General features: G+C 45.1%; 3 protein-coding genes across 3 annotated transcripts in view; 2 read left to right on the top strand and 1 right to left on the bottom strand.

The window, feature by feature from the left end:
* Positions 1 to 24,876, top strand: part of LOC106822844 (olfactory receptor 6C2-like) — a 153,361-nt gene that overhangs the window by 3,581 nt on the left and 124,904 nt on the right. The window lies entirely within an intron of this gene.
* On the top strand, positions 3,712 to 4,650 carry LOC106841243 (olfactory receptor 10P22-like). Its single transcript, XM_014857108.3, has one exon. The coding sequence runs from the start codon at positions 3,712 to 3,714 to the stop codon at positions 4,648 to 4,650; it is 939 nt and encodes a 312-aa protein (XP_014712594.2).
* Positions 16,589 to 18,436, bottom strand: OR10P1 (olfactory receptor family 10 subfamily P member 1). Its single transcript, XM_014857109.3, is given in 2 exon segments — positions 16,589 to 18,169; positions 18,172 to 18,436. Coding segments are annotated over 2 exon segments (936 nt in total). The 3' UTR covers positions 16,589 to 17,498.

The raw sequence follows: 24,876 nt of genomic DNA, 5'->3' as shown, positions 1-24,876 counted from the left end.
CATTGATCTGTGTGCCTGTTTTTGTGCCAGTACCATGCTGTTTTGGTCACTATGGCTTTGTATTATATTTTGAAATCAGAGAGTGTGATACCTCTAGCTTTATTCTTTTTTCTCAGGAATCCTTTGGCTATTCGAGGTCTTTTGTTGTTCCATATAAATTTTAGGGTTATTTGTTCTATTTCTGTGAAAAATGTTGGAACTTTGATAAGGATTGTATTAAATCTTAGATTGCTTTAGGACGAATGAACATTTAATTATGTTAATTCTTCCAATCCAAGAACACAGAATATCTTTCCATTTCTTTGTGTCTTCTTCAATTTCTTTCAAAATTGTTTTATAGTTTTTGGTGTACGGGTCTTTGACTTCTTTTGTTAAGTTTATCCCTAGGTATTTTATTCTTTTTGTTGCAATTGTAAATGGGATTGTATTCTTAATTTCTCTTTCTGTTGTTTGTTTGTAGAAATGCAGCTAGTTTTTGTATGTTGATTTTGTATCCTGCAACTTTCCTGTATTCAGTTATTTCTTCTGAAAGTTTTTTGGTGGATTCTTGGGGTTTTCTATATATAAACTCACGTCATCTGCAAATAATGACAGTTTCTGTTCATGGAGAAAGAGGCAAAATGAAGAGACAAAGGAATGCATTCCAAGTAAGGGAAGAGAATAAAACCCCAGAAAAAGAACTAAATGAAACAGAGATAACCTACCTGACAAAGAGTACAAACTAATAGTCATAAGGATACTCAGTGATCTTGGGAGAAGAGTGGATGAACTCAGTGAGAACTTCGACAAAGAATTAGAAGATATAAAAAGAACCAATATAAATATAATATAAAAAGAAATGAAGAATACAATACTGAAAATGAAAAATTCAGTAGAGGGACTCCATAGCAGAGTAGATGATACAAAAGAACAGATCAGCGAGCTGGACAAAAGACTAGAGGAAATCACCCAAGCTGAATAGATAAAGAAAAAAGAATTAAAAAGAACAAGGACAGTCTACAGGACCTCTGGGACAACATCAAGTGCACTAACATCCATGTTATAGGTGTCACAGAAGGAGAAGAGAGAGACAAAAGGGAAGAGAATCTATTTGAAAAATTAATAGCTGAAAACCTTCTGAACCTAAGGAGGGAAACAGACATCCAAATACAGGAAGCACAGAGAGCACCAAACAAGATAAACCCAAAGAGGCCCACACCAAGACACATTATAATTAAAATATCAAGAATTAAAGATAAAGGGAGAATCCTAAAAGCTGCAAGAGAAAGACAACAAGTTACATACAAAGGAAACCACATAAGGCTATCAGCTAACTTCTCAGCAGAAACTTTATAGGATAGAAGGCAGTCGCTCAATATATTTAAAGTGCTTAAAGGAAAAAACTTACAGCCAAGAATGCTGTACCCAGCAAGGTTATCATTCAGAATGGAGGGAGAGATAAAGAGTTTCCCAGACAAGCAAAAACTACAGGAGTTTATCACCAAGAAATTAGCCTTACAAGAAATGCTAAAGGGACTTATTTAAGTGTAAAAGAGAAGTCCACAAATACAAATTTTAAAAATTATCCAAAAAAACCAATAATGGGGGCCAGCCCCATGGCCAAGTGGTTGGGTTTGTGCACTCTGCTTTGGTGACCCAGGGTTTCACCAATTCAGACCCTGGGCGTGGATGGCACCACTCATCAAGCCATGCTGAGGCAGCATCGCACATGGCACAGCCAGAAGGACCTACAGCTAGAATATACAACTATATACTGGGGGGCTTTGGGGAGAACAAGAAGAAAAAAAAGAAGATTGGCAACAGATGTTAGCTCAGGTCACAAACTTTATTTAGATTTCCTTAGTTTTTGCCTTATGTCCTTTTTTCTCTTCTAGGATACCAAATTATATTCAGTTGTTAGTTTCTCAGACATTCCTTGTTTTGAATGACCTTGACAGTTTTGTGGAGTACTGGTCAGATGTTTTGTAGCATGTCCCTCTATTGGAATTTGTCTGACGTTTTTCTTATGATTAGACTGGAGTTATGGGTTTTAAAAGGAAGGTGACACAGGTAATGTGCCATTCACATCACATCAGATCAAAGCTACAGACTGTCAGTGTGATTTGACACTGCTGATGTTGACCATGATCACCTGGTTGAGGTGGCATTTATCAGGTTGTTCCACTGTAAAGCTACTCTTTTTTCTGCTTCTTTCTAGAAAGTCATTATGTGTAGCCCACACTTAAGGTGGGGGAAGTTATGCCTCCCTTCCTTGAGGGTGAACTATCTACATAAGTTATTTGAAATTCTTAATAAATAAACTTTTGCAGCCTAAAACAGAAAATAACCCAATCAAACGAGAGATTGCCTTGAATTAGGAGGATATTTATAGGAAACTAAACAGGAGGGAAACTGCAGCAAAGAGGAAAAGCTTCTTTCCTGGTTCAGTGATACACATAATTTGAAGGACCTGCAATTTGTCTCTGGTCCTTATTCATTGAGCCACTAGGGCTCAAGGCATCTTCTCAGTCCCCTCTCTCATCCCCTGCTGTTGGGGACAACATTTACTCCAGGTGAGATCTGAGTGTTTCCTATTTCTAAAGCTTCCTCAGCAGCTGAGGAGAGAGTTGAACCCCTGGGCTGGGTTGGGAAGTTCTACCAGAAGTCAGACCTGTTGCTATTTTAGCAATTTCTTTTCTTTGAGTATTAGCACTGTTTTACAGAAGGATTTTGAGAAAGTGTTTTCCAGGTGCTGGAAAGAAGAAGCCTAGGGACTAACTCTGGGAATGGTCCATGGGCAGAGGGCAGCCCTTGGGGCGTGGGCAGAGCAGTTCAGCAGATGGACACTGGCCAGGGAGCTGGAATGCTTGGTTTCTGAGCCCAGCTTCATTCAGGCCCTGCTGAGGGACCCTGGACACATCCCAATTCGTCTGCATTGTGGTGGTCTCTTCATCATCCTTGGGGTGGGGACTCCAGACCCCAGGACTGACAGCAGGGAATTCTCACGGGCTTAGGCACGGTGATGGGGCAGGAGGAAACTGCTTCCTTCTTTCTGGTCCCCAGGCAAAACTCCCTTCCCCCTTCTTCAGCTTCCCCTGCCTCCCCTCCCTCTCCATCCTCTGCTCTGGGAATCAGGCCCTTGGGGGGATTGAGCTCCTGTGATATGCTGCTGGGGAGTGGCATTCTGAGGGCTGTGGGGACCCAGGTGCAGGTAAAAGCCCCACCTACCTTTTCCGCATAGCCTCTGACCCTGTGTCTTCTCTTTCTCTCTCTTGCTTTCGCTGTCACTCCAGCTCTTCCCCTGCCTCACAGTGGGTCTGTCTTTCTTCCATCCTCCTTCTACCAGCTGAGTTTATTCTGTCTGCTCACCCACCTTTCTGTCATATTTTCTGCTGCTTTCTCAAAGGGAGCAGTTCCACCTGTCCCAGCTCTTTGCTCCCAGAACCTGGAACTTGGGTGAGTGGAACAAACCACCCTGGTGTCTCAAGGTCCCAGCCTCGAGGAAGGTCTGCTGTTCCCCCTCAACTCCCCAGTTTTATTTGCTTTCTGTGCTAAGGGGTTGTCTGGGAGGGAATTGCCAGCATTCCCACCCCACTGCTGATAAGTGGGATGTTCTTGTGGACTAGTCCACGCCTTTCTTGCTGCCACCGGAGCCTTTGTTCTTTGCCTGGCCGCCTCCTGCTGCTGCAGAAGCCCTCTCCTAGCTCTTTCTTCCAGTCTGGCTTTGGGGACATGGGAGGTGGCAATGGGACAGCAGTAACTGAGTTTGTTTTGCTGGGGTTCTCAGGCTTTGGTTCCCTTCAGGGTCCTCTCTTTTGGGGGGTGCTGTGCATCTACCTGGTGACCTTGCTGGGCAACTCCCTGATCACCCTCCTCACCCTGGCAGACCCTGCCCTGAACTCGCCAATGTATTTCTTCCTTCGGCATTTCTCCATGGTGGAAATCCTCTACGCCACAACCATCGTGCCCAGGATGCTGGCCGATCTCCTCTCTTCCTGCCCCACCATCCCACTTGCCAGCTGCTTCACCCAGCTGTATTTCTTTGCCCTCTTTGGCATCACTGAATGCTGCTTGCTCACTGCCATGGCCTATGACTGCTACGCAGCCATCTGCCGGCCACTGCATTATACCACCCTGATGAACCAGGGCGCCTGCAGGAGCATGGTGGGTGCCTCCTACCTCATGGGCATTATCACTGGCATCACTCACTCCATCTTCATCTTCACTTTGCCTTTCCATGGTGCCAACACAATCCATCACTTCCTTTGTGACATTCTGCCTGTGCTGAGATTGGCTAGTGCGAGCACCTTCTGGGGTGAAGTGGGCAATCTTGCTGTCACGATAGCCTTCATCTTGACCCCCTTCTCACTGATCATAGCCTCCTATGCCTGTATCCTTGCTACCATCCTTGGAGTTGCGTCATCCCAGGGACGCCAAAAAGTCTTCTCTACCTGTTCCTCCCATCTGTTTGTGGTCATGCTCTTTTTTGGGACTGGAACTGTTGCCTATATGGGGCCTTGGGCAGGCTCCTCTCCGGACGCGGACCAGATCCTTGCCCTCTGCTACACAGTTGTCACCCCCATGTTTAACCCTTTTGTCTACACTCTGAGGAACAAGGAGGTCACAGGGGCAATGAGGCGGCTCATGAAGAGATACCTTTGGAGCACTTGATCCCCTGGGTTCTTGAAGACAAGTGCTTGATCCTTGGATACTTTCAAGGAGGAGGAGAAGCTGGGCCCCGCAGTCCCCAAGGGTCTGGTCTGCTCTGTGTGGTGTGTGGGCTCCCTGGCCTGCGCGGCTCGAGGGCTCATGGCACTGACCATCTGCTCAGGGCTCTGCTTCTGGGGCCTGTTCTTACGGCCTTGACTTCAGTGTCTGTAGGTGCAGAGGAGGGAAACACAGTTGAGGGAAGGTTGAGGTGGGAAGGCGGCTGTGCCCGTCTCGTGTGACGACTGAGCGATTCCTGGTCTTCCCTGAGTTAGATTCCTGGACCTTCCTGGGGCTGATTCCTGGAGACATCACTCTTCCTCCTTCTCCCAGACTCATCATTGCAAGTCTTTGTCTCTCACGTCTGCTGCCTCTGGTACAACAAGAGCTCCTTTACTCCAAGTCTGAGGTGGATCCTGGCAGGAACAGGGGCAGGGAGTAGATGGTCTGGCTTTGGCAGCTCAGGCGCCGAGTCTTGCTGGGTGCTGCTTTGAGTCTGGAAGCATCTGTCTAGTTACTTGGTTCCTGACTTAAAACTTCTCCTCTGGGATCCCTGAGATGTTGATATTCTCTCCTTAGCTTCTTTCTCGTCTGCTGACAGACTTGCTCTTCATTTTCTCCTCTGGTCCTAGGGTAGAAGTGCACACACATCTCTTTCCCTGACTCTGATCAGAAGGTCTGATCTGGCCCCTAGACTCCCAAGATGATGCTTTCGTTTGTTGCAAACTGTCCGCTCTTTCTCCTTGGAGGCCACCTTGATTTGCTGGCCAGAGGGAGCCAGCACCATGTTACATTTCTTGGGAAGCCCATTCTTGCGTCAACAAGCTGCAGAGGGAGTAGCACATGCAGGGGAATCCCTCTCAGGGCACAATGACTGAGGGCCTGGAGACGAGCTTGATTTTCTCCCCCAGTTTATGAAAGTAACACTGTTCTTTGCAGAGAATTTTGCCTCCAGAAGAAAAGAAAACAGCCGTTAACAATATCCTCAGGAAATTATTGCAGTCTTGTTTCCCTCTGTGTACTTATATATAAATATTTTTAAAAACTAGAAATGGGATTATACTGTCTAAATTATTCTATAACTTTTATTTTCTACTTTATTAAGCTATATTGTGGCATTTTACCATATAAATATATTTGTATAGCATGGTTTGAATATCATACAGTATCCTACTGTACAGAGGTACTATGATTTTTAAGCAATCTCCTATTATTGGAATTATAATTTTTTTGTTATAAATATTGCTGAGATAGATATCATTGTACTTATATCTTTGTATACTTATCTTAAACTTCTAGAAATGGAATTGCTGAGTCAAAACAAATACACAGTTTTCAAACTTTTGAAACATATTGCCAAATTGCCCCACAAAAGATTTTTTGTTGTTTTACAGTCTGAGGGTAGTTCAATTTTCAGGGTAAGAAAATGGACTAAAAGTCAGATGAATTTCAGTTACATAGCCGGGGAAATTGAAGGATGGGTGAGGAGTGGATCTTTAATAATTTTGTAAAATGCAGAAAAGATCTGATGAGGAGGACACGAACTCACTTTCCCTCAGTCTAGCAAGAACTGGGTGAGACACACTTGGACTGAGTGCGCAACGTGGGGCATCAACGTCAGACCCAAAGAATGACTTCCTGGTGGAGTTGGTATCTGAACAAGACAAGGGGAGAGGCTTTTTCCTCATTGTTCTGAGCTGCGGGTGGAGAAAAGAGGAGGAAGACCTGGTGGAATTGCACCGGCTAAGCCCTGGGTGGCTTCCTGCTTCTCTCACCTGAGATGGTGATCATCAGCTCTGAAGGCTGAGGTCCCCTATTTTCAGGGTCCCCAGATAGAGTTGCCAGAAAAATAGTGGATGCCTAGTTAAACTTGAATTTCCGATAAAAAACAATTTTTTGGTGTAACTGTGTCCCGTGAAATCTCTGGCTTGAGGGATTTAGCACCGTTTTATCTTTCTGGGGAAAGAAATACTTGGGACATACTTATATTAAAAAAATTATTCATTAGGAAATCAAACTTAATTAGATGTTTTGTATTTTTATTTGCTGAATCTGACAACTGTACCTTCAGGTGCTCTTCAGGCAGGGCTGGCACTGCAGTTGGAGGTGAGGATCTAAGTAGAAAGCTCCCATCACCTCCACTTGGGAAGAAGGAAGCCGCTTGGGAAATAGTAGTTTCCTCTGAGGTGAGTCCTTTGTTTAACCAGAGACCCACTGTTAGTACTTGTGTGAATACTGGCCATCCTGTAAGTGCAAAAGACGATATGGAAGGCTGGGGATGGAGAGGCCCATGTCTATACCTGGGAATAAGGGACATTAAAGAGTAGAATAGGGTCCTGTATTTTATTGGAAAGGCTAGGAGTGGAGACTTTGGAGCTGGTTAAGGAGGATTGACCAGAAGGCTGGTTGCAGATGGTACTATGGTGCAGTGGTTTAGAGCTTGGCATTGGTGTTAGGCAGGTCCAAGATTATCCTGACTGTCATTTACTATCTGCAAGAGTTTGGGAGATTTCTTAACACTTTTATACCTTAATTTCCTTATCTGTAAAATAATGATTATGTAGCTTTTGTGTTTCACAGGATTGCTGTGAGGATTGAATGTAACCTTCCTTAGTCATTCTTTGCTGCAAAATCACTTAGCATTACCTGAAATCAACTTGTTTATTTGTTTATGGTTTCTCTCTCTTCACTAAAATATATGTCCCATAAAAGAGGGATGTGTCTGTCTTGTTCACCACTGTATTTGTAGTGCCTGACACAGAATGGATGTTCAAGAAATATTTGTTGAATAAATAAATGAATAAATATAAAAAAACTGCTTACCCACTGCATAGCAAATAGTGAAGTGTTATCTAATCTATTTTTTTTTTTTGGTGCTGAGGAAGATTAGCCCCGAGCAAATATCTGTTGCCAATCTTCCTCTTTTTTCTGCTTGAGGAAGATTAGCCCTGAGCTAACATCTGTGCCAATATTCCTCTACTTTATATGTGGATTGCCTCTACAGCATGGCTGATGAGTGGTATAGGTCTGTGCCTGGGATCTGAACCCATGAACCCGGACTGCCGAAGCTAAGCATGCCTAACTCAATCACCAGCCCCATTAACTAATCTATTTTTATTGCTACTATGGTTGCTACTACTAACATTTGCTTTTCTAGGAAGTTGAATGGTAAATTTCAGTGAGGTTTTTAATATCTTAAAAATTTGGGACTTTCCTCATTAAAAAGAATTCCCCTAAAGTTGCTGGAAAGTCTAAAGTGTGCTATGTTGAAGAGACGTAAGGGAGAAACTCTGTGTGGGATTTTGAAGAGAGGGGATTTGGAAATGAGGAAATCCTGGCGCAAGCTGTGGAATGGGGATAATTCTGAAGGGATCAGATGGGTCATTCCCTGTGGGCCATGGGAGAGAAAGAAGGAAAGGGGTAGCAACTGAAGAATTCTGGGGCGGAGAAAAACTGACTCTGGTGGCTCGCAGAGTTGATAGGAACCCTGGAGAAGCAGGCTTAGAAAATGATCAGGAACCAAGAGAACCTTAGAGACCAGAACCGCAGCCAGAGTCATACCACAGGGGTGGTCTGGTCAGCATGCTGTTGCCACTGCCACCACTGGTTATGGCGACTCTTGTGGCACTGTGTGGTGCTGCTGTCTCTTGGCCCTGGATGCCACCACTGCCATCATGAAATGAATTGTAAACTTTCCTCTACTCTTTGCATCACTTGGGCTTGATTGAAAATCTTAGCAGATGCATCCACAGGCACTAGCTCAGGTCACAGGCCTGTGTCTTCGCTGTCAGAATTTAGGGAAAGCCAGTGTTTTGGCCATTTGGCTTCTGTAGAGAAGGGTGGATTTCTGTCTCCCACAAAGTTTTTAACTACCAGATCAAAGTAAATGGCAAGTGACTTCTCAGCAGGGGTGGTAACTGGGTTAGCTGGTGAGGAGAAGCCCCTTTGGTTGAGTCGTGCATGGCCTCCTTTCCTGCCATGAAGGCCATTCTATTCACAGGCCTGTTAGAAAGAACTAGATGTGATTTGCTGGAGAAGGAGGCAGATGCAACTTTCTTGTGTCTTCAGGACGTGCATGGGTCCATCTAAACTTAGTAGTTCCTCTTGTTGATGAAGTGCTACTGCGAATAACTAACTTTAGATTGGAAGCATCAATTTACATCCAATCTACGCTGAGCAATATAGTCCAATGACAGCCTGGAGTCAGTGGTCAGGTGTTCAGTACATAATGTTGACTACAAGGAACCCAAGAACAGTTTCATAAAAGGATACTAATTATTTTCCCAAAAGGGTAAGGTTTGGCTCCCAAATCTGTGATTTGCCCTTTGACTTACCAAAGGTTCCAGTACCGCCAACATTGAGCATCTTAGGGTGCACTGAGTAGTTCAGAAGGCCCAGATGGCAGGACCGCATCCTGGACCAGCTAGAGAGCCTTTTCTTGTTCTGGCTTTTAAGATACCTGATAAGTGGTTTGAAGCAGCACAACCAAATGGTCTATATGTTACTTCCCCAATCCAGAGAACCATAGGAGGTCTTTTTCTTACTGTAGAGAAAAAGACGTGAGGCAACTTGTCCTTAACATTTGAGGAGATCTCTTGACATCGCCAGAAAACTTCCACTGGGGTGATAGGCTCCAAAATTTGATGAGATTTACTGCCTACTCTCTGGTATGAATGCATATGTAGAATTCCTGCCATTTGCTTTTCTCCAGGTGCTACCAGCATAGTCTGGTCAGTATAATGGGCCAGCGTGGTGTCCTCTAGGATGATGAGGTGATCAAGATGCCAGTGGATTAAATGGTGGTGCAGAGCTGGAGTTGATATAACTCTGAGGCAGGACAAGAAAGGTGAACTTCTGTCCTTTCCAGGAGAAAGTATACCGATTCTGGAGTGTTTTCCACTTACAAGATAGGGAAAAATGCATTTTCTTACTCAGTATTTGCATACCCAGTTCAGGGGAGAAGTAGCTTTCTGGTGGTCCAGGCTGTTCTGCTCCTCCTATTCTGTGCCACTAAGCTTTTGTTTTGCCTGTCACTCTGTTTATTCTCCTTAGCGTCTTGTCTGTCCTCATCTTCCTGCTTTCTCTAAACTTACATGATCAGAGGGGGAATTCATAGTGTAGACAGTTAAAAGTGTGGGGTCTAGTGTCGGAAACTCAAGTCTGTTACTCCCTAGCTGTGTCACCTGGAGAAGGTTGTTCAGCATCTCTATGCCTTGATTTCCTCATCTTATTGAAACTGATATAATAACAAGTCCACTTAGAAGTGGATCTACTGTGAAGCTTAAACTTTTGGAGAGCTTCACTTAGATAGGCTCCTTATAAGGGCCTGGAAGGAGCTCTAGTAATTTGTTCCTATGGTCATATGTTCTTAAAAAATTGCAAAAGTGATATATTTTAACTGCAATCTGTTGTAACTTCTGTCTCTCTCCTCTCTGACTTCCTCTTTGTCACATTTCCCCTTCTGGTGGGTGGTGCTGAAGCGGCCATGGATATTTCTGGGTCTAAGGCAAAGTTGAGCTGGGGATAGATTAGGTTTCAGTTTAGTGGGCTGTGTTTATGTGGTTCACAGTCACTTTTGAGTGTAGTTATTGCCATACCATATCCTCGTATATTGCTAGTATAGTTAAGTTACTGCTGATGCAGGAATTACTTTGAGGAATGTGCCTTCCATCGCCTGTGACATATCACTCAGCATTGTGACACAAAGTGCAAGCTCAGAGTTGTATTATGATAAAAATGTGTTTGATGGTGCCTGGCACTGAAAATATGTGGGTAGTGGAGGAGAAATGTGGTTGGAAACGTATGAGTTGGGATGTTAGCCTACAGAAGAGAAATCTTCCAATCTCCATGTGTATAAAGTTGTGAACGAGGATTTGATTTTCATCCTCTAAGTAAAAAAAAAAGTTCTTTCCTGTCAGAAACATATCTGGTAATTCAGGAACATATAAAAGTATAAACACATCATTAATTTTTTTTCTTCTTTTTATGGGAATAGAGTATTTGGTTAAGCTTAACCACTTCATTTTAAATGAAATTTTAGATGTTTTTGATGTTTCAATAAGAAAGTGAGAAACTATAGACACCTGATTTGGATGTATATGAAGTTAGCTGCTTTGGTCATCTTCAAGCTTACTTATAAGAGAACTAAGAGAAAATCTAGGTAAAAAGAATGAAATAAGAAACAAAAGTGATAAAGATGAATGATGAAGTCAATAGAAACTATTCTTATATGGAGAAATGAATTGTAATCAAAATTTCAAATTGTATTAAAAGCTGTAATTCATTAAGAGAGAGAGAGAGAGATTCTGCATAAAGTATAGCTCTTGGATTGTTTGATAATCTATCTCCAACAGATAGTATTTTCCAAAGATTACTACAGTAATATCACCCATCAGACATGCACTTCTGTAAAATGACCTTGCAATGCCCATATATCAAGAGGTGGAGTTTAATCGCCCCTACCCTTAAATCTGGGCTGGACTTGGTGACCCACTTGTAACCAGTCAAATGTGGTGGAAATGATGCTGTGTGACTTCCAGGGTTAGGTCAGAAGAAGCCTCGCAGCTTCTGTCTTGCTTTCTTGGAATGCTTGCTCTGGATGTTTTCTCCTGGGACATTCCCTCTTGGAATCCAGCTGCTATGCTGTGAGAAGCCCAACCCACATGGAGAGATCATGCGTAGGTGTTCTGGTCAACAAATCCAGTCATCGCAGGCACTGGACACGTGAATGAAGAAACCGTTAGATGATTCTGCTCCCAGCTGTTCGAGTCCCTTCTAGCTATCGAGTCTTCCCAGTAGATGACACAGACATTGTGGGGCAGAGACAAGCCATCTTTTTGTGCTTGGTCTAAATTCCTGATCTGCAGAAATTATGAGCACAGTAAAATGATCATTGTTTTATGCCACTAGATTTGGTGTTGGTTTGTTATGCAGAAATAGAAAACTTGAACACCATCCAGTTAATGAAGAAGAAGGAATCAAACACATTGGAAAAAGATTTAGATTTCTTGCTGATTAGACATAAAAACTGACATTAAAGAAGAAAACATAAGTTTAATATGCTGCTACAATGAGAACCTTGAGGACAAACTGGCTGGGGAGTGAGGTCAATTCACAGACTGTTTAAGATAACTCACTGCACAAGAAAACTTGAAATGTCATGAAAATTTACAGCTAATATATGAAAGAAACTCCATAAAAGTTTGACCAAATCTGACAACAATCCTAAAAGTTTATATAAAATTACCAATAGTGAGTTGATTTGTGAAGTTGAAGAAATTTTTCTAAACTCTCAATAAAAGAACAGCAAATTTCAAGCAACCATGCTAGGGGAAAGACAAACTATCTTTCTAATCTCTCTGCGGAAAGTGTATCACAAAATCACCATCATATGAACATGAAGTTAGTCAAAGAGTAAACAGCAAAAAAGGTAGGAAAAAAAGAATTATGGAGGGGATCAGGCAGTTAATTAACAAAAATATATTATTTTTTTGGATTATATCACATTTGTGGCATTTGCCAGTTTAAAAAAAGTTTCTAGGGCTAGGCATCATAGCTGAGTGGTTAAAGTTCCACACACTTCACTTTGGTGGCCTGGGTTTGTGGGTTTGGATCCCGGATGCAGAACTACTCCACTCATCAGCCATACTGTGGAGGCATCTCACGTACAAAATAAAGCAAGATTGGAACAGATGTTAGCTCAGGGTGAATCTTGCTCACACACACACATACACAATTTCTAGGGCCTGGCCCTGTGGCCGAGTGGTTAAAATTCCACATGCTCCGCTTTAGCGCAGACCTACACACCACTCATCAAGCCATGCAGTGGTGGCGTCCCACGTACAAAATAGAGGAAGACTGGTACAGATGTTAGCCCAGGGCTTGTCTTCTTCAAGAAAAAAAAGAGGAGGATTGGCAACAGATGTTGGCTCAGGGCGAATCTTCCTCAGGAAAAAAAAATTCTAATTTCAGTAATTTCTTTTTTCATTTTAAGTAAACATTTGCGCCTAATTTTATATTTGTACTTTAGTTTTGTTTTATTAAATAGGGCTGTCTCAAATTATATAAGCTCTTGGTCACACAAAATCGAGACCCAGACCTGTACCTACCACATAGGGTTTTTATGGGAATTAAATAAGACCATTTCTAGTCAGAGGTTAGTATCATGTTATCATACTGATAGAGTATGTACTCAAACAATACTAGCTGTTATTATTACTGCTCATTCTGGCTTAACTGCCTTTCTGTGCTTCCTGTTCAGGCCCTAATCAGTTATTTTATGCCTCAAATTTCTATGAGCTCACCACACTGTATGTCTCCCTTTGTTTCAACGGAGAGTGTGCTGAATCACCTCGATTCCAGTCACAGAAATGGGATTTGTAACCGGTGGATGTTTGTCTTGTTTTCTGTCTTTCCACCACCTTTTGAACACTCCTCTAATGGTTGGGAAGTTTTCTGCTTTATGAATCCCTTCTCCCCAAAGTAGAAGCCAGATAATGTGCTTTCCCAGCTACCTTTGCAGCTAGGGCACCAGCATGACTGTGGTTCTGCCAGTCAGACTCATCTGCGTGATACTTTGATTTGGAGCCGAGCAGTGTGGCAGATGGGGATGCAGAATTTACCATGTGGAGAGCAGGTCGGGGAGGTCTCTGGCTCTTGGGGGCGGCTGTGGTCGAGTTCTGATGTCTTGTCCCAAGTGCCATCAGTATGCACTGGGTGGTGCTGTGTGACTCGAGCTTCTGGTGTCAGCTGTATGGATACTGGAGCCACCCCTGTGAACGTTGAATGTCATCCCTGGCTCCACCACTGAGGACCTTGGCTCTCTGCATTCCCTGGAAACTCTATGCATTGCTAAGTCTTTAAATAATTCCTCTCTGCTTAAGATGATCAGACGGGACTCTGCTGTTTGCAACTAGACACACTGACCGATAACACTCGCCAGGGGTCCCTCTGTCTATTTTCTGCCACTATTATCTATTCTTCACACCACAGCTAGAATGAGCTTTTGAAAACTGAAATCTGACCTTGTCACTCAGAATGAGTCCCCAAATTCTTACGTGACCCCCAGCATCCTTCATGATCTGCACTGTGTGGAGGCGGGAGCACACCTACTACCACGCTTCTTGGGTTTCCACAAGGTGGAGGGCCTATTCCACTTCCAGAAGGGAACGAGAGTAGAAACACCTCCTGCCTTTCTCTCTAGCCCCTCGCTCACTTCTTCACAGGAGAGGGAGTGAACTGGCTGACTGATGACACCGTAGGAAGCATTTTTGCCCATGCGCAGCCTGAGCCCCCCGGCTTTGCTTCTCAGGCCGGCCTGCCTTAGGCTGCACCCGCTCTCTTCTGCTTCAGGTGGTGAGCTCGGGGCAGGCCTGCTTGCAGTGACCTGTCATTTGTATGGACCCCCTGCCTGTAACTGGGAGCGTGGTGGTGGTAAAGGTGGGAGCAGGAAGCTCCTTTCAACCTTCAGTTCAAGCCTTATCCTCCCATCCAACTTGGCTAGTAAAGAAGCTGATCTTTTGCTCCCTGTCTTATTCCAGTGTATCTTCCTAGTTGATAGACAACCTAAAAGGGAGAGACCTGTGGTTAACTGCCCTCTTCAAAGCCTGACAACTTTGGTCACATCTCCCTCTTCTCTTGTCACTTCCCTGTACCTCACATACTCGATTGTAATGGATGCCCTGAGTGGCCATGCTCTCGCTCACCTATGGACCTTTGCACATTCTATTCCCTTTCTTACTTCTCCCCTGGATAACTTCTCCTTCCTGGCCATTCAGACTGCAGTTAAGACATCCCGTCCTCCCTGGAGCCTTCTTCATCCCTCTCAGGCTGGACTAGGACCTCTCCTTTGTGTTCCTTACCATCTTGTCTTGCTGATATCTTTGGTACACGTTTCATATAAAATTGTAAGATTGTAATCACCTGTTAATTGGTCTCTCGTCCCCATTAGGTTGTGTTTTATTCTCCTTTGCACCAAATTCCTGGCACACAGCTTGACACAGTATTTTCTGAATGAATGTATTAAGCTTGAGCTTCCCAAAGTGCGCATCATGGCCCAGTGGAAGGCCACACGGATTGCAAGTGTTCTGTAAGAGAGTGATCCCCTTAGCCCTTGGTTTCTACACATGTGCAGTCTTGGAATGGACAGAGCTCCCAGTTCCATTGCATCTGACCATGAATAGCCTTGCCTGGGGTTCCTCAGGGGGAAGCGTAAAAGGAGTGGGGTTTGCTGATGCACGCTGAGGTTTCTGCAGTTGCTGAGAAAAAGGAGCGAAAGCCACTGCTTGGCCTCAGCAGGCTGAGGTGCCCTGCAGACTTCATGTCTACCCCAGCAGCCAGCTCCCCAGTGTCCTGTTGCCCACTGTGGACGAGGGGCCCGTGGAGCTGTGGAGGAATTGGGCTTCCATGTGCCTAAGGAACACTGCACAGCCCAAGGTGTAACCTTTACAAGTTGGAGGATGGGGAGTCCAGGGGGCTTCCGGAGAGTTCAGCTCTCCATAGTGGTCCTGAATCTCTCTCTTCATGTATGTCCAATACCTCTTCTGTTACCTGCTGATGTGCCCTATCGTGGCATCTAAGCTGGCTGCATGCTGACTGCTCTGACAATGCATGCCCATTCTGCACAGTAGAGCTCCCACAGTACTGCATTGAAACACTTGACATGAACCAGCATGAGTGGATATGCGATCCCTTTTCACGATTATGAGAATTTTCAACTTTACCACTCGTCAGTGAAAGATGAGGATGAGCTAGTAAATATAAATATATATTTACATTTAATTTCAGCTATTGTAAAATTTTGAATGACTTTGAAAAAAGTTTTACATTTCTTACTGCCCACTTCTGTGAATAGTTTTCTTTGATGGTGACCATCAGTTATTTTAAGAAATCAATACTCAAAGATCTTATCAGGAGGTATTTAGTCATTTCTCAAGCACAAAATCTAATATAAAAAGTTATGTTCACAGAAGAAAGCTGAAGTTTTCTAAAAATTTAAATACTTTATTTGGAAGTTTAATGTAAAACCAGTATTTAAAAACTTTTATATTACAGACTATTTTACTTTCCTTATAATTATGTAGTGAAATGAGAGTACAATGAATTTTTTCCAACAAACCCTCTGGATGCCTCCAAATCCCCTTCAGTTTCCTCTGGTGTGCCATGCAAATATTAGCACTTTCTCGTGTGCCGTGATGTGAGGAAGGTTGGAAGTACTGCCTGAGTCTCTTCTTCCAGGAAGCCTTCCAGAAACACCCTCAAACTGTAATCAATCATTAACTTTCCAAAGCATGTTTACACACCTTTATAATTACTCTCATTGTATGTTTGTGCTGCTTTGTTCTCTCTCCACTCCATTCTCCCCATGACCACCCCCATTAGATTGGGAATCTCATGAAGACAAGGACCTTATCAGTTATTTTCTGAATATCAGGAATGCCATATATGTCTGGGCTCCTTGACTCTGTGTCTGTCTGAGGATGTTCTCTGACCACAAGTTCCCTTTGGCTGTTCTTTCTAAACAGTGTCTAGACCATTTCATTCCTAGTACACCAGGGTTAAGCTTTTCCCTCTGCTGCCTCCAGCCTCCATACCGATTGTATCAGTCAAAATTCTCAACAGCAACAAAAGCTGCCTGGATGAGGAAGCAGAAAAATAAATGATTAACAAAACGCAGCGTTGTTGGGACCGTGGGGGACCATGCTAGGACTAAGCTCCCTGGACTAACTCCCAAACATGAACCAGTCAGTTGAGGAATCTGCTGGTGCTGCCACCAGGCACCAGATGCCACTTCTATGCCAGCCACTTGCTGCTGCAGCCTCCCTTGCTGTCCCCCGAGAGAGAGAGAGAGAGAGAGAGAGACAGAGACAGAGACAGAGAGAGGGAGGGAGGGAGGGACAGAGAGCCCTGCTGCTCACCTCTTGTGGGCACCAGCCACTCAGTCGCAGACAGGCATGGGTGCGTCTGATTGGTGGAACCAGGTCACGTGCCTGGGGGGGCTAGGAATTATTCTCAGCTCAACAGAGGGAGGTGGTTTTTCTCTTTGCCAGACTACCAAAGTGGGGAATTCTCCAAACATTGACGTTGAAAGAGGAGCAAATGCTGGGTGGCCGCAATGAGTGTTAAGTGTCCACTCTCTAGGTCCTTTCTAGGATGCCCTCAGAGCTTCGCCCAGTCTGAGGTGCTGGGGAAGGGGTATGGGATCAAGCTGATGGCACCCTCTGGGAGGAGGACAGGGAAGCCAGAGAGATTCTCTTGTCCAGTTGGACATGTTTTCACCAGTTACGGATGATGTCAAAAATCAAGGGTGGGGAAAGGCAGGGAAGAATATTCATGTGGAATATTCAAGGGGAAATAGCTCCCTTTCTTTTAAAAGGCATCCAGAGCATAACACTGCATACCGCAGAGTGTTTCTGGGAGAAAACTAGGTCAAAGGGCCAGGCAAACTCCCCCATGGGCTCTGGATGGGTTACTTAGTTGGATGTCAAGTTCATAGACATCTGCCTTCATGACTGACAAGGACCTCTGACTACTGGTGTAGCCACAACAATCATCTTGCTCAAAGATCCAGAACATTCTGGCAGACACTAAATGTTCTTCCCCACAGGCAGCATTCCCTTCCATTCTACCTTGTCTTAATAACTCATGCTCTGACAGTGAGTCTGGGGTGTGGGATAGGAGGTAAGACAGAACTTTATCTCTGTTTTAGTTCCAACACTTTCTGCCAGGAAGCCTTATTTCTTTGGGGTGCTGCTTGGCTCTGTTAGGCTGGGAGGAGGAGCAGTCTGGGAGTGGGCAGACATCCCGTGATCCCTTCATGGTGAGGAGATCTGCCTCTTCATCATGTGCCGCAGGGCCCCTGTTACCTCCTTGTTCCGAAGGGTGTAGATGATGGGGTTGAGCATGGGTGTGATGACTGTGTAGAAAAGGCTGAGGATGCGGTCCATGGTGACAGAGGAGCCTGCCCGGGGCTGGATGTAGGTGATGCTGGCCGTTCCAAAGAAGAGGAAGACCACAAGCAGGTGGGAGGAGCAGGTAGAGAAGACCTTGTGGCGGCTGTGGGTGGAGGCCATTGCCAGGATGGTACCCAGGATGCGGGCATAAGAGGTGACAATCAGAGAGAAGGGGATCATGATGGGGATCACTGTGGCTGTCATCACAGAGATCTCGCTCCTGTGCTTCCCAGCACTTGCCAGCCTCAGGACCGGCAGGATGTCGCAGAGGAAATGTGGGATAATTGGGTGGCTGGGGAAAGGCAGAGTGAAGATTAGGGAGGAATGGGTCGTGGCTGTGATGATGCCCATGAACCAGGAGGTACCCACCATGGCCACGCAGACCTGCCAGTTCATGAGGGTGGAGTAATGTAGGGGCTGGCAGATGGCGGCGTAACGGTCGTAGGCCATGGCCGTGAGAAGGCAGCACTCTGAAATGCCTAGAGCAATGAAGATGTACATCTGGGCTGCACAGCCCTCGAAGGAGATGGCCCGGGGTATGGGGAGGCCAGGTCAACCAGGGTCCTGGGCACAATGTTGGTGGTGTAGATGAGCTCTACCACCGAGAGGTGGCGCAGGAAGAAGTACATGGGTGAGTGTAGGGCAGGGCTGGCCTGGGTGAGGAGGATGATCACGGAGTTACCCAGAAAAGCGACCAGGTAGGCCAGGAGCATCATCCAGAACAAGGGGCCCCGCAGGCCCCTCAGGTCAGAGAATCCCAGAAGGAGGAATTCAGGCAGAGTCTGATTTTCCTTAGCCATTACTCCAGGCTAGAACCTATGGCACAGCCAAGAAAGGGAAGTTTGTATAGAAACAATCAGCATTTCTGTAATTTAGTAAAGCACTTTTTATACAGTCCCTCTCATTTCAGATACAGTCTCCACTTTACGGATGAGGCCGTGGGTCTCAGAGGGATTAAATAATTTGCCTGAGGTAAAACCTGGAGAGTGGCAGGACTGGGACTTGAATCTAGGTTTCTTGACTCCAAATTCCATGCATTTCCCACTGTTCCCTATCCTCTGGGTCTTGTGTCCAGGGCCTGACTCTCATGTGAAGAGACTTCAGCCCTTTACTTTGGATCTTCCTCCAGAGTGAGGATGGAGCAGCTGCTATGTCCTGGATCCCTTCGTAATCCCTGGTCTGAAACCCCAGGCTGAAAGAAACTATGCAGTACTCCCATTGTGGAATCAGTCAGGGACTGTCCCAAGCTGGTGTCTAATGATCTCCAGGGTGGGCTGTGGATTGAGAATGTCATGCAGTGTTATGACTGTGATAAAACTCCCCAGGTATATCATGCTTTGGGATTCCACAGGAACCCTTTGTCACAGATTATTAGCTTCTGGCCCCTACTCAGTGAGGGGAGTGTGGCAGGGCCAGTACATATTTTACTTTGCTCTCCTCTATCTGGGCCCTTGTGATCGGCTGCACCAGCTGCTCTGTTTCAGCACACTCTGTTCTCCCAGGACTCCATGCATTTCCCCAGAGTGTGCCCCCTGCTGGGAATGTTTCTATTCATTCTGTTAAAATTCTACTCATCCTTCAAAGCTCAGCTCAAATTCCACCTCCTCTATGGCAGTTTCTCTGCTCCTCATGGTTAGAAATGATTCCCCTTGGCATTTCAGGATTAAAAATGACCTTATGTGTCATATATTTCAGCATGACAATGCTGGGATCTTATCTACAATGTCTTAGAAGGGTGTGTGCAGTGTCTGTGTGAACATCTGCAGCGATGGGGAGCTCACCCTCTATTGAGGTAGCCCTGTCTAATTTTGCCCTCCTCTGCCTATAAGAAAAATCTTCATCATATTGGTCTTTGCTAAATTCTTAGTCTAACCCTCTTGCTATGTCTAACCCCTCCCGCACCAGACAGTCCTTCAAATCTTTGAAGAAAGCAATTCATCCATGTTCTCATGAGACAGTACCTGTGGCGTGGTCCCAGCACTTTCTAGAGAACAATCTCCACTGTAAGATCCTGCAGGACAAGCTGGGGAGGTGGTGGGGGGCATCTTTTTTAACAGCTGCTGACGTGTCCCAGGTACCTGGTCCCTGCGAGGCATGGCGCTGAAGAGCTCACCATCCATTAAGTCACTGGATTTTCACCATTGCACTCTGACACAGAAACCTTCATTTCCTCCATTTTACAGATGAGGAAGTGGAAGTCCAGAGAGTGTTAGTAACTCTCAAAGTCACACATCTAGCAAGTGAGACAGTTGGGGCTCAAGTCCAGGCCTGCCTAACTCCGGAGCCTGTGCTCTTAATCACTAAGTTATCAACTGTCCAGGAGGTCAGCTTCATCACCAGAACAACTAGTATGGCACCTTGCACATGCCAAGTGTTCAGCTAAAGGTTTGCTAGATGAATGAATGAATCCCAGTTATAAAGACCAAGGAATGATGAACAGGAAGATTAAGTGATTTTTGCAAAGTTAGCCAGCTAGTGAGACAAAGATGGGACACTGGGCTCAAGCGTTTCAGAAGTCTGGGTTCCCAGACTGGCAGAACTTTCATCACCCCCATTCACCCGTGTGTAAGATTAGCCCAACCACCTTCATCTTCAGGCGGGAGTGTCTCAAACTTCCTGCCTGTTGCTCAGAGACCTAACCTTTCTCCTACCCTCGCTTTGCCCTCTCACCATATTTTTTCACCTTAAGTCATTTGCTCTATAGCTTACAATTTTGAGAGTGCTGTGTGCTGGGCGTTTTGAAATATCTCAGTTGACTTTATAACAACTCTGGAGATAATTGTTATTTCATCATTGCAACAAAGGAACCAGAGGTCTGAGGGTTTAAATGACTTACCCAAGATCGCATGATTAGCGAGCAGCAGAACCAGAATTGTAGCTTGGAACCTGAGGTTTCAACCACCCCACCTACTGTATCTCCAGCGAGGCCGACGCCCTCACCCTACACCTCTGGGAGATGAACTCACATCCATTCGGTTTGGACAGGAGTATCTGAGCCCATTGGTCCTCCTCACTGCTGTCAATAACCCTGCAGATGCCCACACCACTTGGATAACCTATGGGATGGATCTTGCTGTTTTCAAATTTTTAAAATGTTATTTGTGCAATTAAAATATTTAAGAACTATTTGGAGTAAAGTCATCTATGACTTCGCCACCTTAGTTAAGTTCTTTTCTTACTTGTATATTGCCCTCGAGTCTTTGTCCCCCTGCAAACTCATTTTACACACTTGTCATCATAGTGTATATGCCATTTTGTCTTTTTCTTTCCTTTTTAATGCTTGCTCAAAGCATTTTGCCATGAGATCACACAGCATTCTGAGTGATCCTTTTTAAAGTTCTTGTAGTAGGCCATTGAGTTTCTCCACTACCATCTAACAAACACTTCTCGTATCTTGCTATTTAAGCTCTTCCATTTTTTTTTGCTACTTTAGATAGCAATGCAAACAATATCTTTGTGTATGTCTCATTTTGCGTCTGTTAACTTATTCCCTTAGGATAAATTGCTAGGAGTCGGGTAATAGGCTAAGGGTATAAACGTTTTTATGGGTCTTGTCATGTAACATATATTTTTGGATTTCCTTTAACTGGACATGAGTGGCAATCCCGCCATTCCTTCCCTGAGTAAAGCTGGATTCATCTTGACCCTGTCCTCACCGAGGCCTCACCCTCCATGTCCACCTCATCTTTATCACACTATGAGTGTCTCCTCACCCTCAGTCCTTTAATTACCTCTGCCCCAAGATACCATCCGTGAGGGCGGAGAGAGAAGTTTTTCCCCAATCCTCTGCTCTTTTCTTCTTGGTTCCACAGCTCCCATTGTCCCTGTTTCCGCTCTGCCTCCGTTAATTTCCCTCTTCAACTTCTCTTATCTCCCGTACATCCTCATGTGGTTGGGGCAATCTTCAGGGACACACTGGCCCTGAGGCCACTGTTATCCTTTTCAAAGCTTCCACAGAGGAACAGAGAGTCCTTCTGGGTCACAGAAAGGACTTGAGACTCTTTTTTAAAAAAACTATTTTTAATTGTGGTAAAAAACACATAATATAAAATTTTCCATCTTAACCATTTTTTTTTGGCACAGTTCAGTAGCGTTAAGTATATTTGCATTGTTGTGAAGCAAATCTCTAGGACTTTTTCATCTTGCAAAACTAAAACTCTATACCCATCAAACAACCACTCCCCATTTCCCCCTCCCCAGGACTCTTTTTAAAGCAGGCTCCCCTCCCCCAATGTCTTAGTGAGACTGGCAGATGGATAAATTGATCAGCTAATGGATATGTGGATGCAGTGACAGATAACCTGTGGATAACCGACTAGATGGACAGTGGATGAAAGGACAAAGGTGTGGCTGGCTGGCTGAATGACTGGTGAGCTCAGAGAGCCCTGAATGCAGGAGGTGAGGCTCTTAAAGGGGGACTGGTCTAGAAAGCAACTCTTGAGGGGTAGATTTGTCATCTTGGGGGCAAGAAAGCTGTGATTCTGGAGCCTACTGGGGGAGGGGGGAAATGGGAAGACAGCTTTTATGAAGTCAGGGAGGTCTTGGGGAGCACAGCCAGGCAAACCTTTGTTTTTTCAGATTTTTTTTGGCCTGAAGTATTAATGAGAGCTGTGCAGGGTATAGTGTGTGTGCGTTTGTGTGCATGGGTGTGTTGGGGAGGGTATGGGGCAGCAAAAGAGGATGCAGGCAGCTCCATTTGTGGGCTCTGAGATGGGGACCACCAACAGGTACTTGAGAAAGAATGTCCTAAGTTTTCATCAGACACAGACCATAGACAGTATAGAGGCTATGAATGCCCAGCTGATTTCCATACCACTGGTAATCCCACAGACCAGCACACACTGCCTCACCCCCCCATCCTATTAGACACGCTGCGAACATACATATCACACAATCACCACACTTACTACATGGTACTGCCCACCTCTCAGCGGACCTACTCGCTAACACTGTGAAAGGTTTGCATGCTCTGAGTGTATACACACTTGCCTTTCTGCACTATGTAAAGTTGTGTCTGGGAGAAATTGTCCAGGGGTCCCTGTCTCCTTCTCACCCCTTCTCCAGGCTGGTGGCATCTGAATTACACCTCTGCAAGTGCAATAGTAGAGATTAGGAACCCTCACGTGGACAGTTTTCTCCCATGATCAGGAACACCTATTGGCTCCCAGCCCACAGAGAGAGGGCCCTGATACACCCTCTGTTCCTTTTCCCTTTCTATGCCTGGCAGGGTCTGGCCTTGTCAGGGAAAGGCCCAGGGCTACCCAGCACTGTGTGGGGCACTTACCTGGGGGAGATGGAAATGGCCACTCAGCCAGGGCAGGGCTGCTGGGCACGGGCTTGGGCTCTGCTGTTCCCCTCCTCCTCTCTAGAAGTCCAGGCCTCTGTGGTGCCCACAGTTATTCTCCAGCTGCTGTCATTCCTCCCCCACCCTGGGGGGGTGGGGACCTGGGAGGCCCTGACTCTTGGGCTTTCTCTGGGTAACTCTGAGCTGAGGTAGTGTCATGGGTCAGGTGATTCTGCCTAGGTCTCCAATGCCTGCTGTATCCTCTCTCCTCCCCTTATCTCATTTCTCTTGGCCAACCCATGTCCTTCTCACCTCATACCTTGTTCCCTCTCCTGGCTAGCTTCCACCTCCTCGCTCATTGTAAGGTCTCCTTGGTCACAAATGGCATGAAATTGAAGGATCTCCCTCCCTTATGTCTAGAGTCTCACCATGGGAAATTCATTCCTTTGCCTGAAATCTTGGCTTCCTGTTAAATGTAGATGTTTCTGGAGAATTCTAGAAGTTAACAACCGTGAAGTATGATTTAGTCACATTGATCTCTAGATTGGTTTGTGTTTTAGATGCAAAGTATTCCAGTGAAGTCATTGCTTGTCTGGTTGCCAGGGCTCATGGCAGGGAAGACAGGGTTTCCATCAGCTCCAGTCTCTCACGTTACTGCAGACGTACTTAGTGGGGACCTTATGCAGAGAGTCAAACCTTCTGAATGTTTTCAGTCGGGGAAAGGTGGTGAAGTTTGGGAGTAGAGCAGAGGTGTTGCCTGGAATGGCCCGGGCCTTGCCCTCAATTCCTGATGTCCTCTAGTTGACACTTGCCATCTCCACTTCCTATCTCCCATTTTCTCCATTTGTCTCTACAAGTCCACTGATTCTTTCTTATCAAGATCATCTACAACCCCATGTTGCCAAATCCAATGGTTAATTTTCAATCTTCCTCTTACTCAATCTCTCAGCAATATTTGACATATCTGATTCCCTCTCCTCTTGAAACACTTTCTTTTTTAACTTCAGTGGCTCCTAAACTTATATCTTTGGCCCTGCCTCTCCTTGTGTATACAACTAAGTATCTCCTCTTTGATGCCTTAGAGGCATCTCAGACTTACCACGCCCCAGTAGAACTCTTGTTCCTCTCCCAGCTTCCTCGTTGCAGTAAGGGGCATGTTACCACCCAGTTGCTCACAGCAAAAATCTAGCTGTCCATTTTTTTATTTTTATTTTTTTAATTTATTTTATTATTATTATTATTTTTTAAAGATTTTATTTTTTCCTTTTTCTCCCCAAAGCCCCCCAGTACATAGTTGTGTATTCTTCGTTGTGGGTTCTTCTAGTTGTGGCATGTGGGACGCTGCCTCAGCGTGGTCTGATGAGCAGTGCCATGTCCGCGCCCAGGATTCGAACTGACGAAACACTGGGCCGCCTGCTGTGGAGTGCGCGAACTTAACCACTCGGCCACGGGGCCAGCCCCTTATTTTATTATTTTTTATTAAGGTTATGAAAGTTAACATCCTTGTGAAATTACAGTTGTACGTCATTATTAGTCATGTTGTAGGTACACCACTTCACCCCTAGTGCCCTCCCGCTGCCCCCCTTTCCCCTGGCAACCACCGATCAGTTCTCTTTGTCCATATGTTAACTACCACCTGTGAGTGGAGTCATACAGAGTTCGTCTTTCTCTGTCTGGCTTATTTCACTCAACATAATACCCTCAAGGTCTATCCATGTTGTTGTGAATGGGACGACTTTGTCCTTTTCTATGGCTGAGTAGTATTCCATTGTATATATATACCACATCTTCTTTATCCAATCATCAGTTGCTGGGCACTTAGGTTGGTTCCATGACTTGGCTATTGTGAATAATGCTGCGATGAACATAGGGGTGTGTGGAACTTTTGGAATTGCTGATTTCAGGTTCTTAAGATAGATACCCAGTAGTGGGATGGCTGGGTCATAAGGTATTTCT

Source organism: Equus asinus, chromosome 22 (assembly GCF_041296235.1).
Source record: "Equus asinus isolate D_3611 breed Donkey chromosome 22, EquAss-T2T_v2, whole genome shotgun sequence".
In the NCBI taxonomy this organism is placed as follows: domain Eukaryota; kingdom Metazoa; phylum Chordata; class Mammalia; order Perissodactyla; family Equidae; genus Equus; species Equus asinus.
The sequence above is the reverse complement of the archived record's forward strand: the minus strand, read 5'-3'. Positions and strand labels throughout refer to the sequence as shown.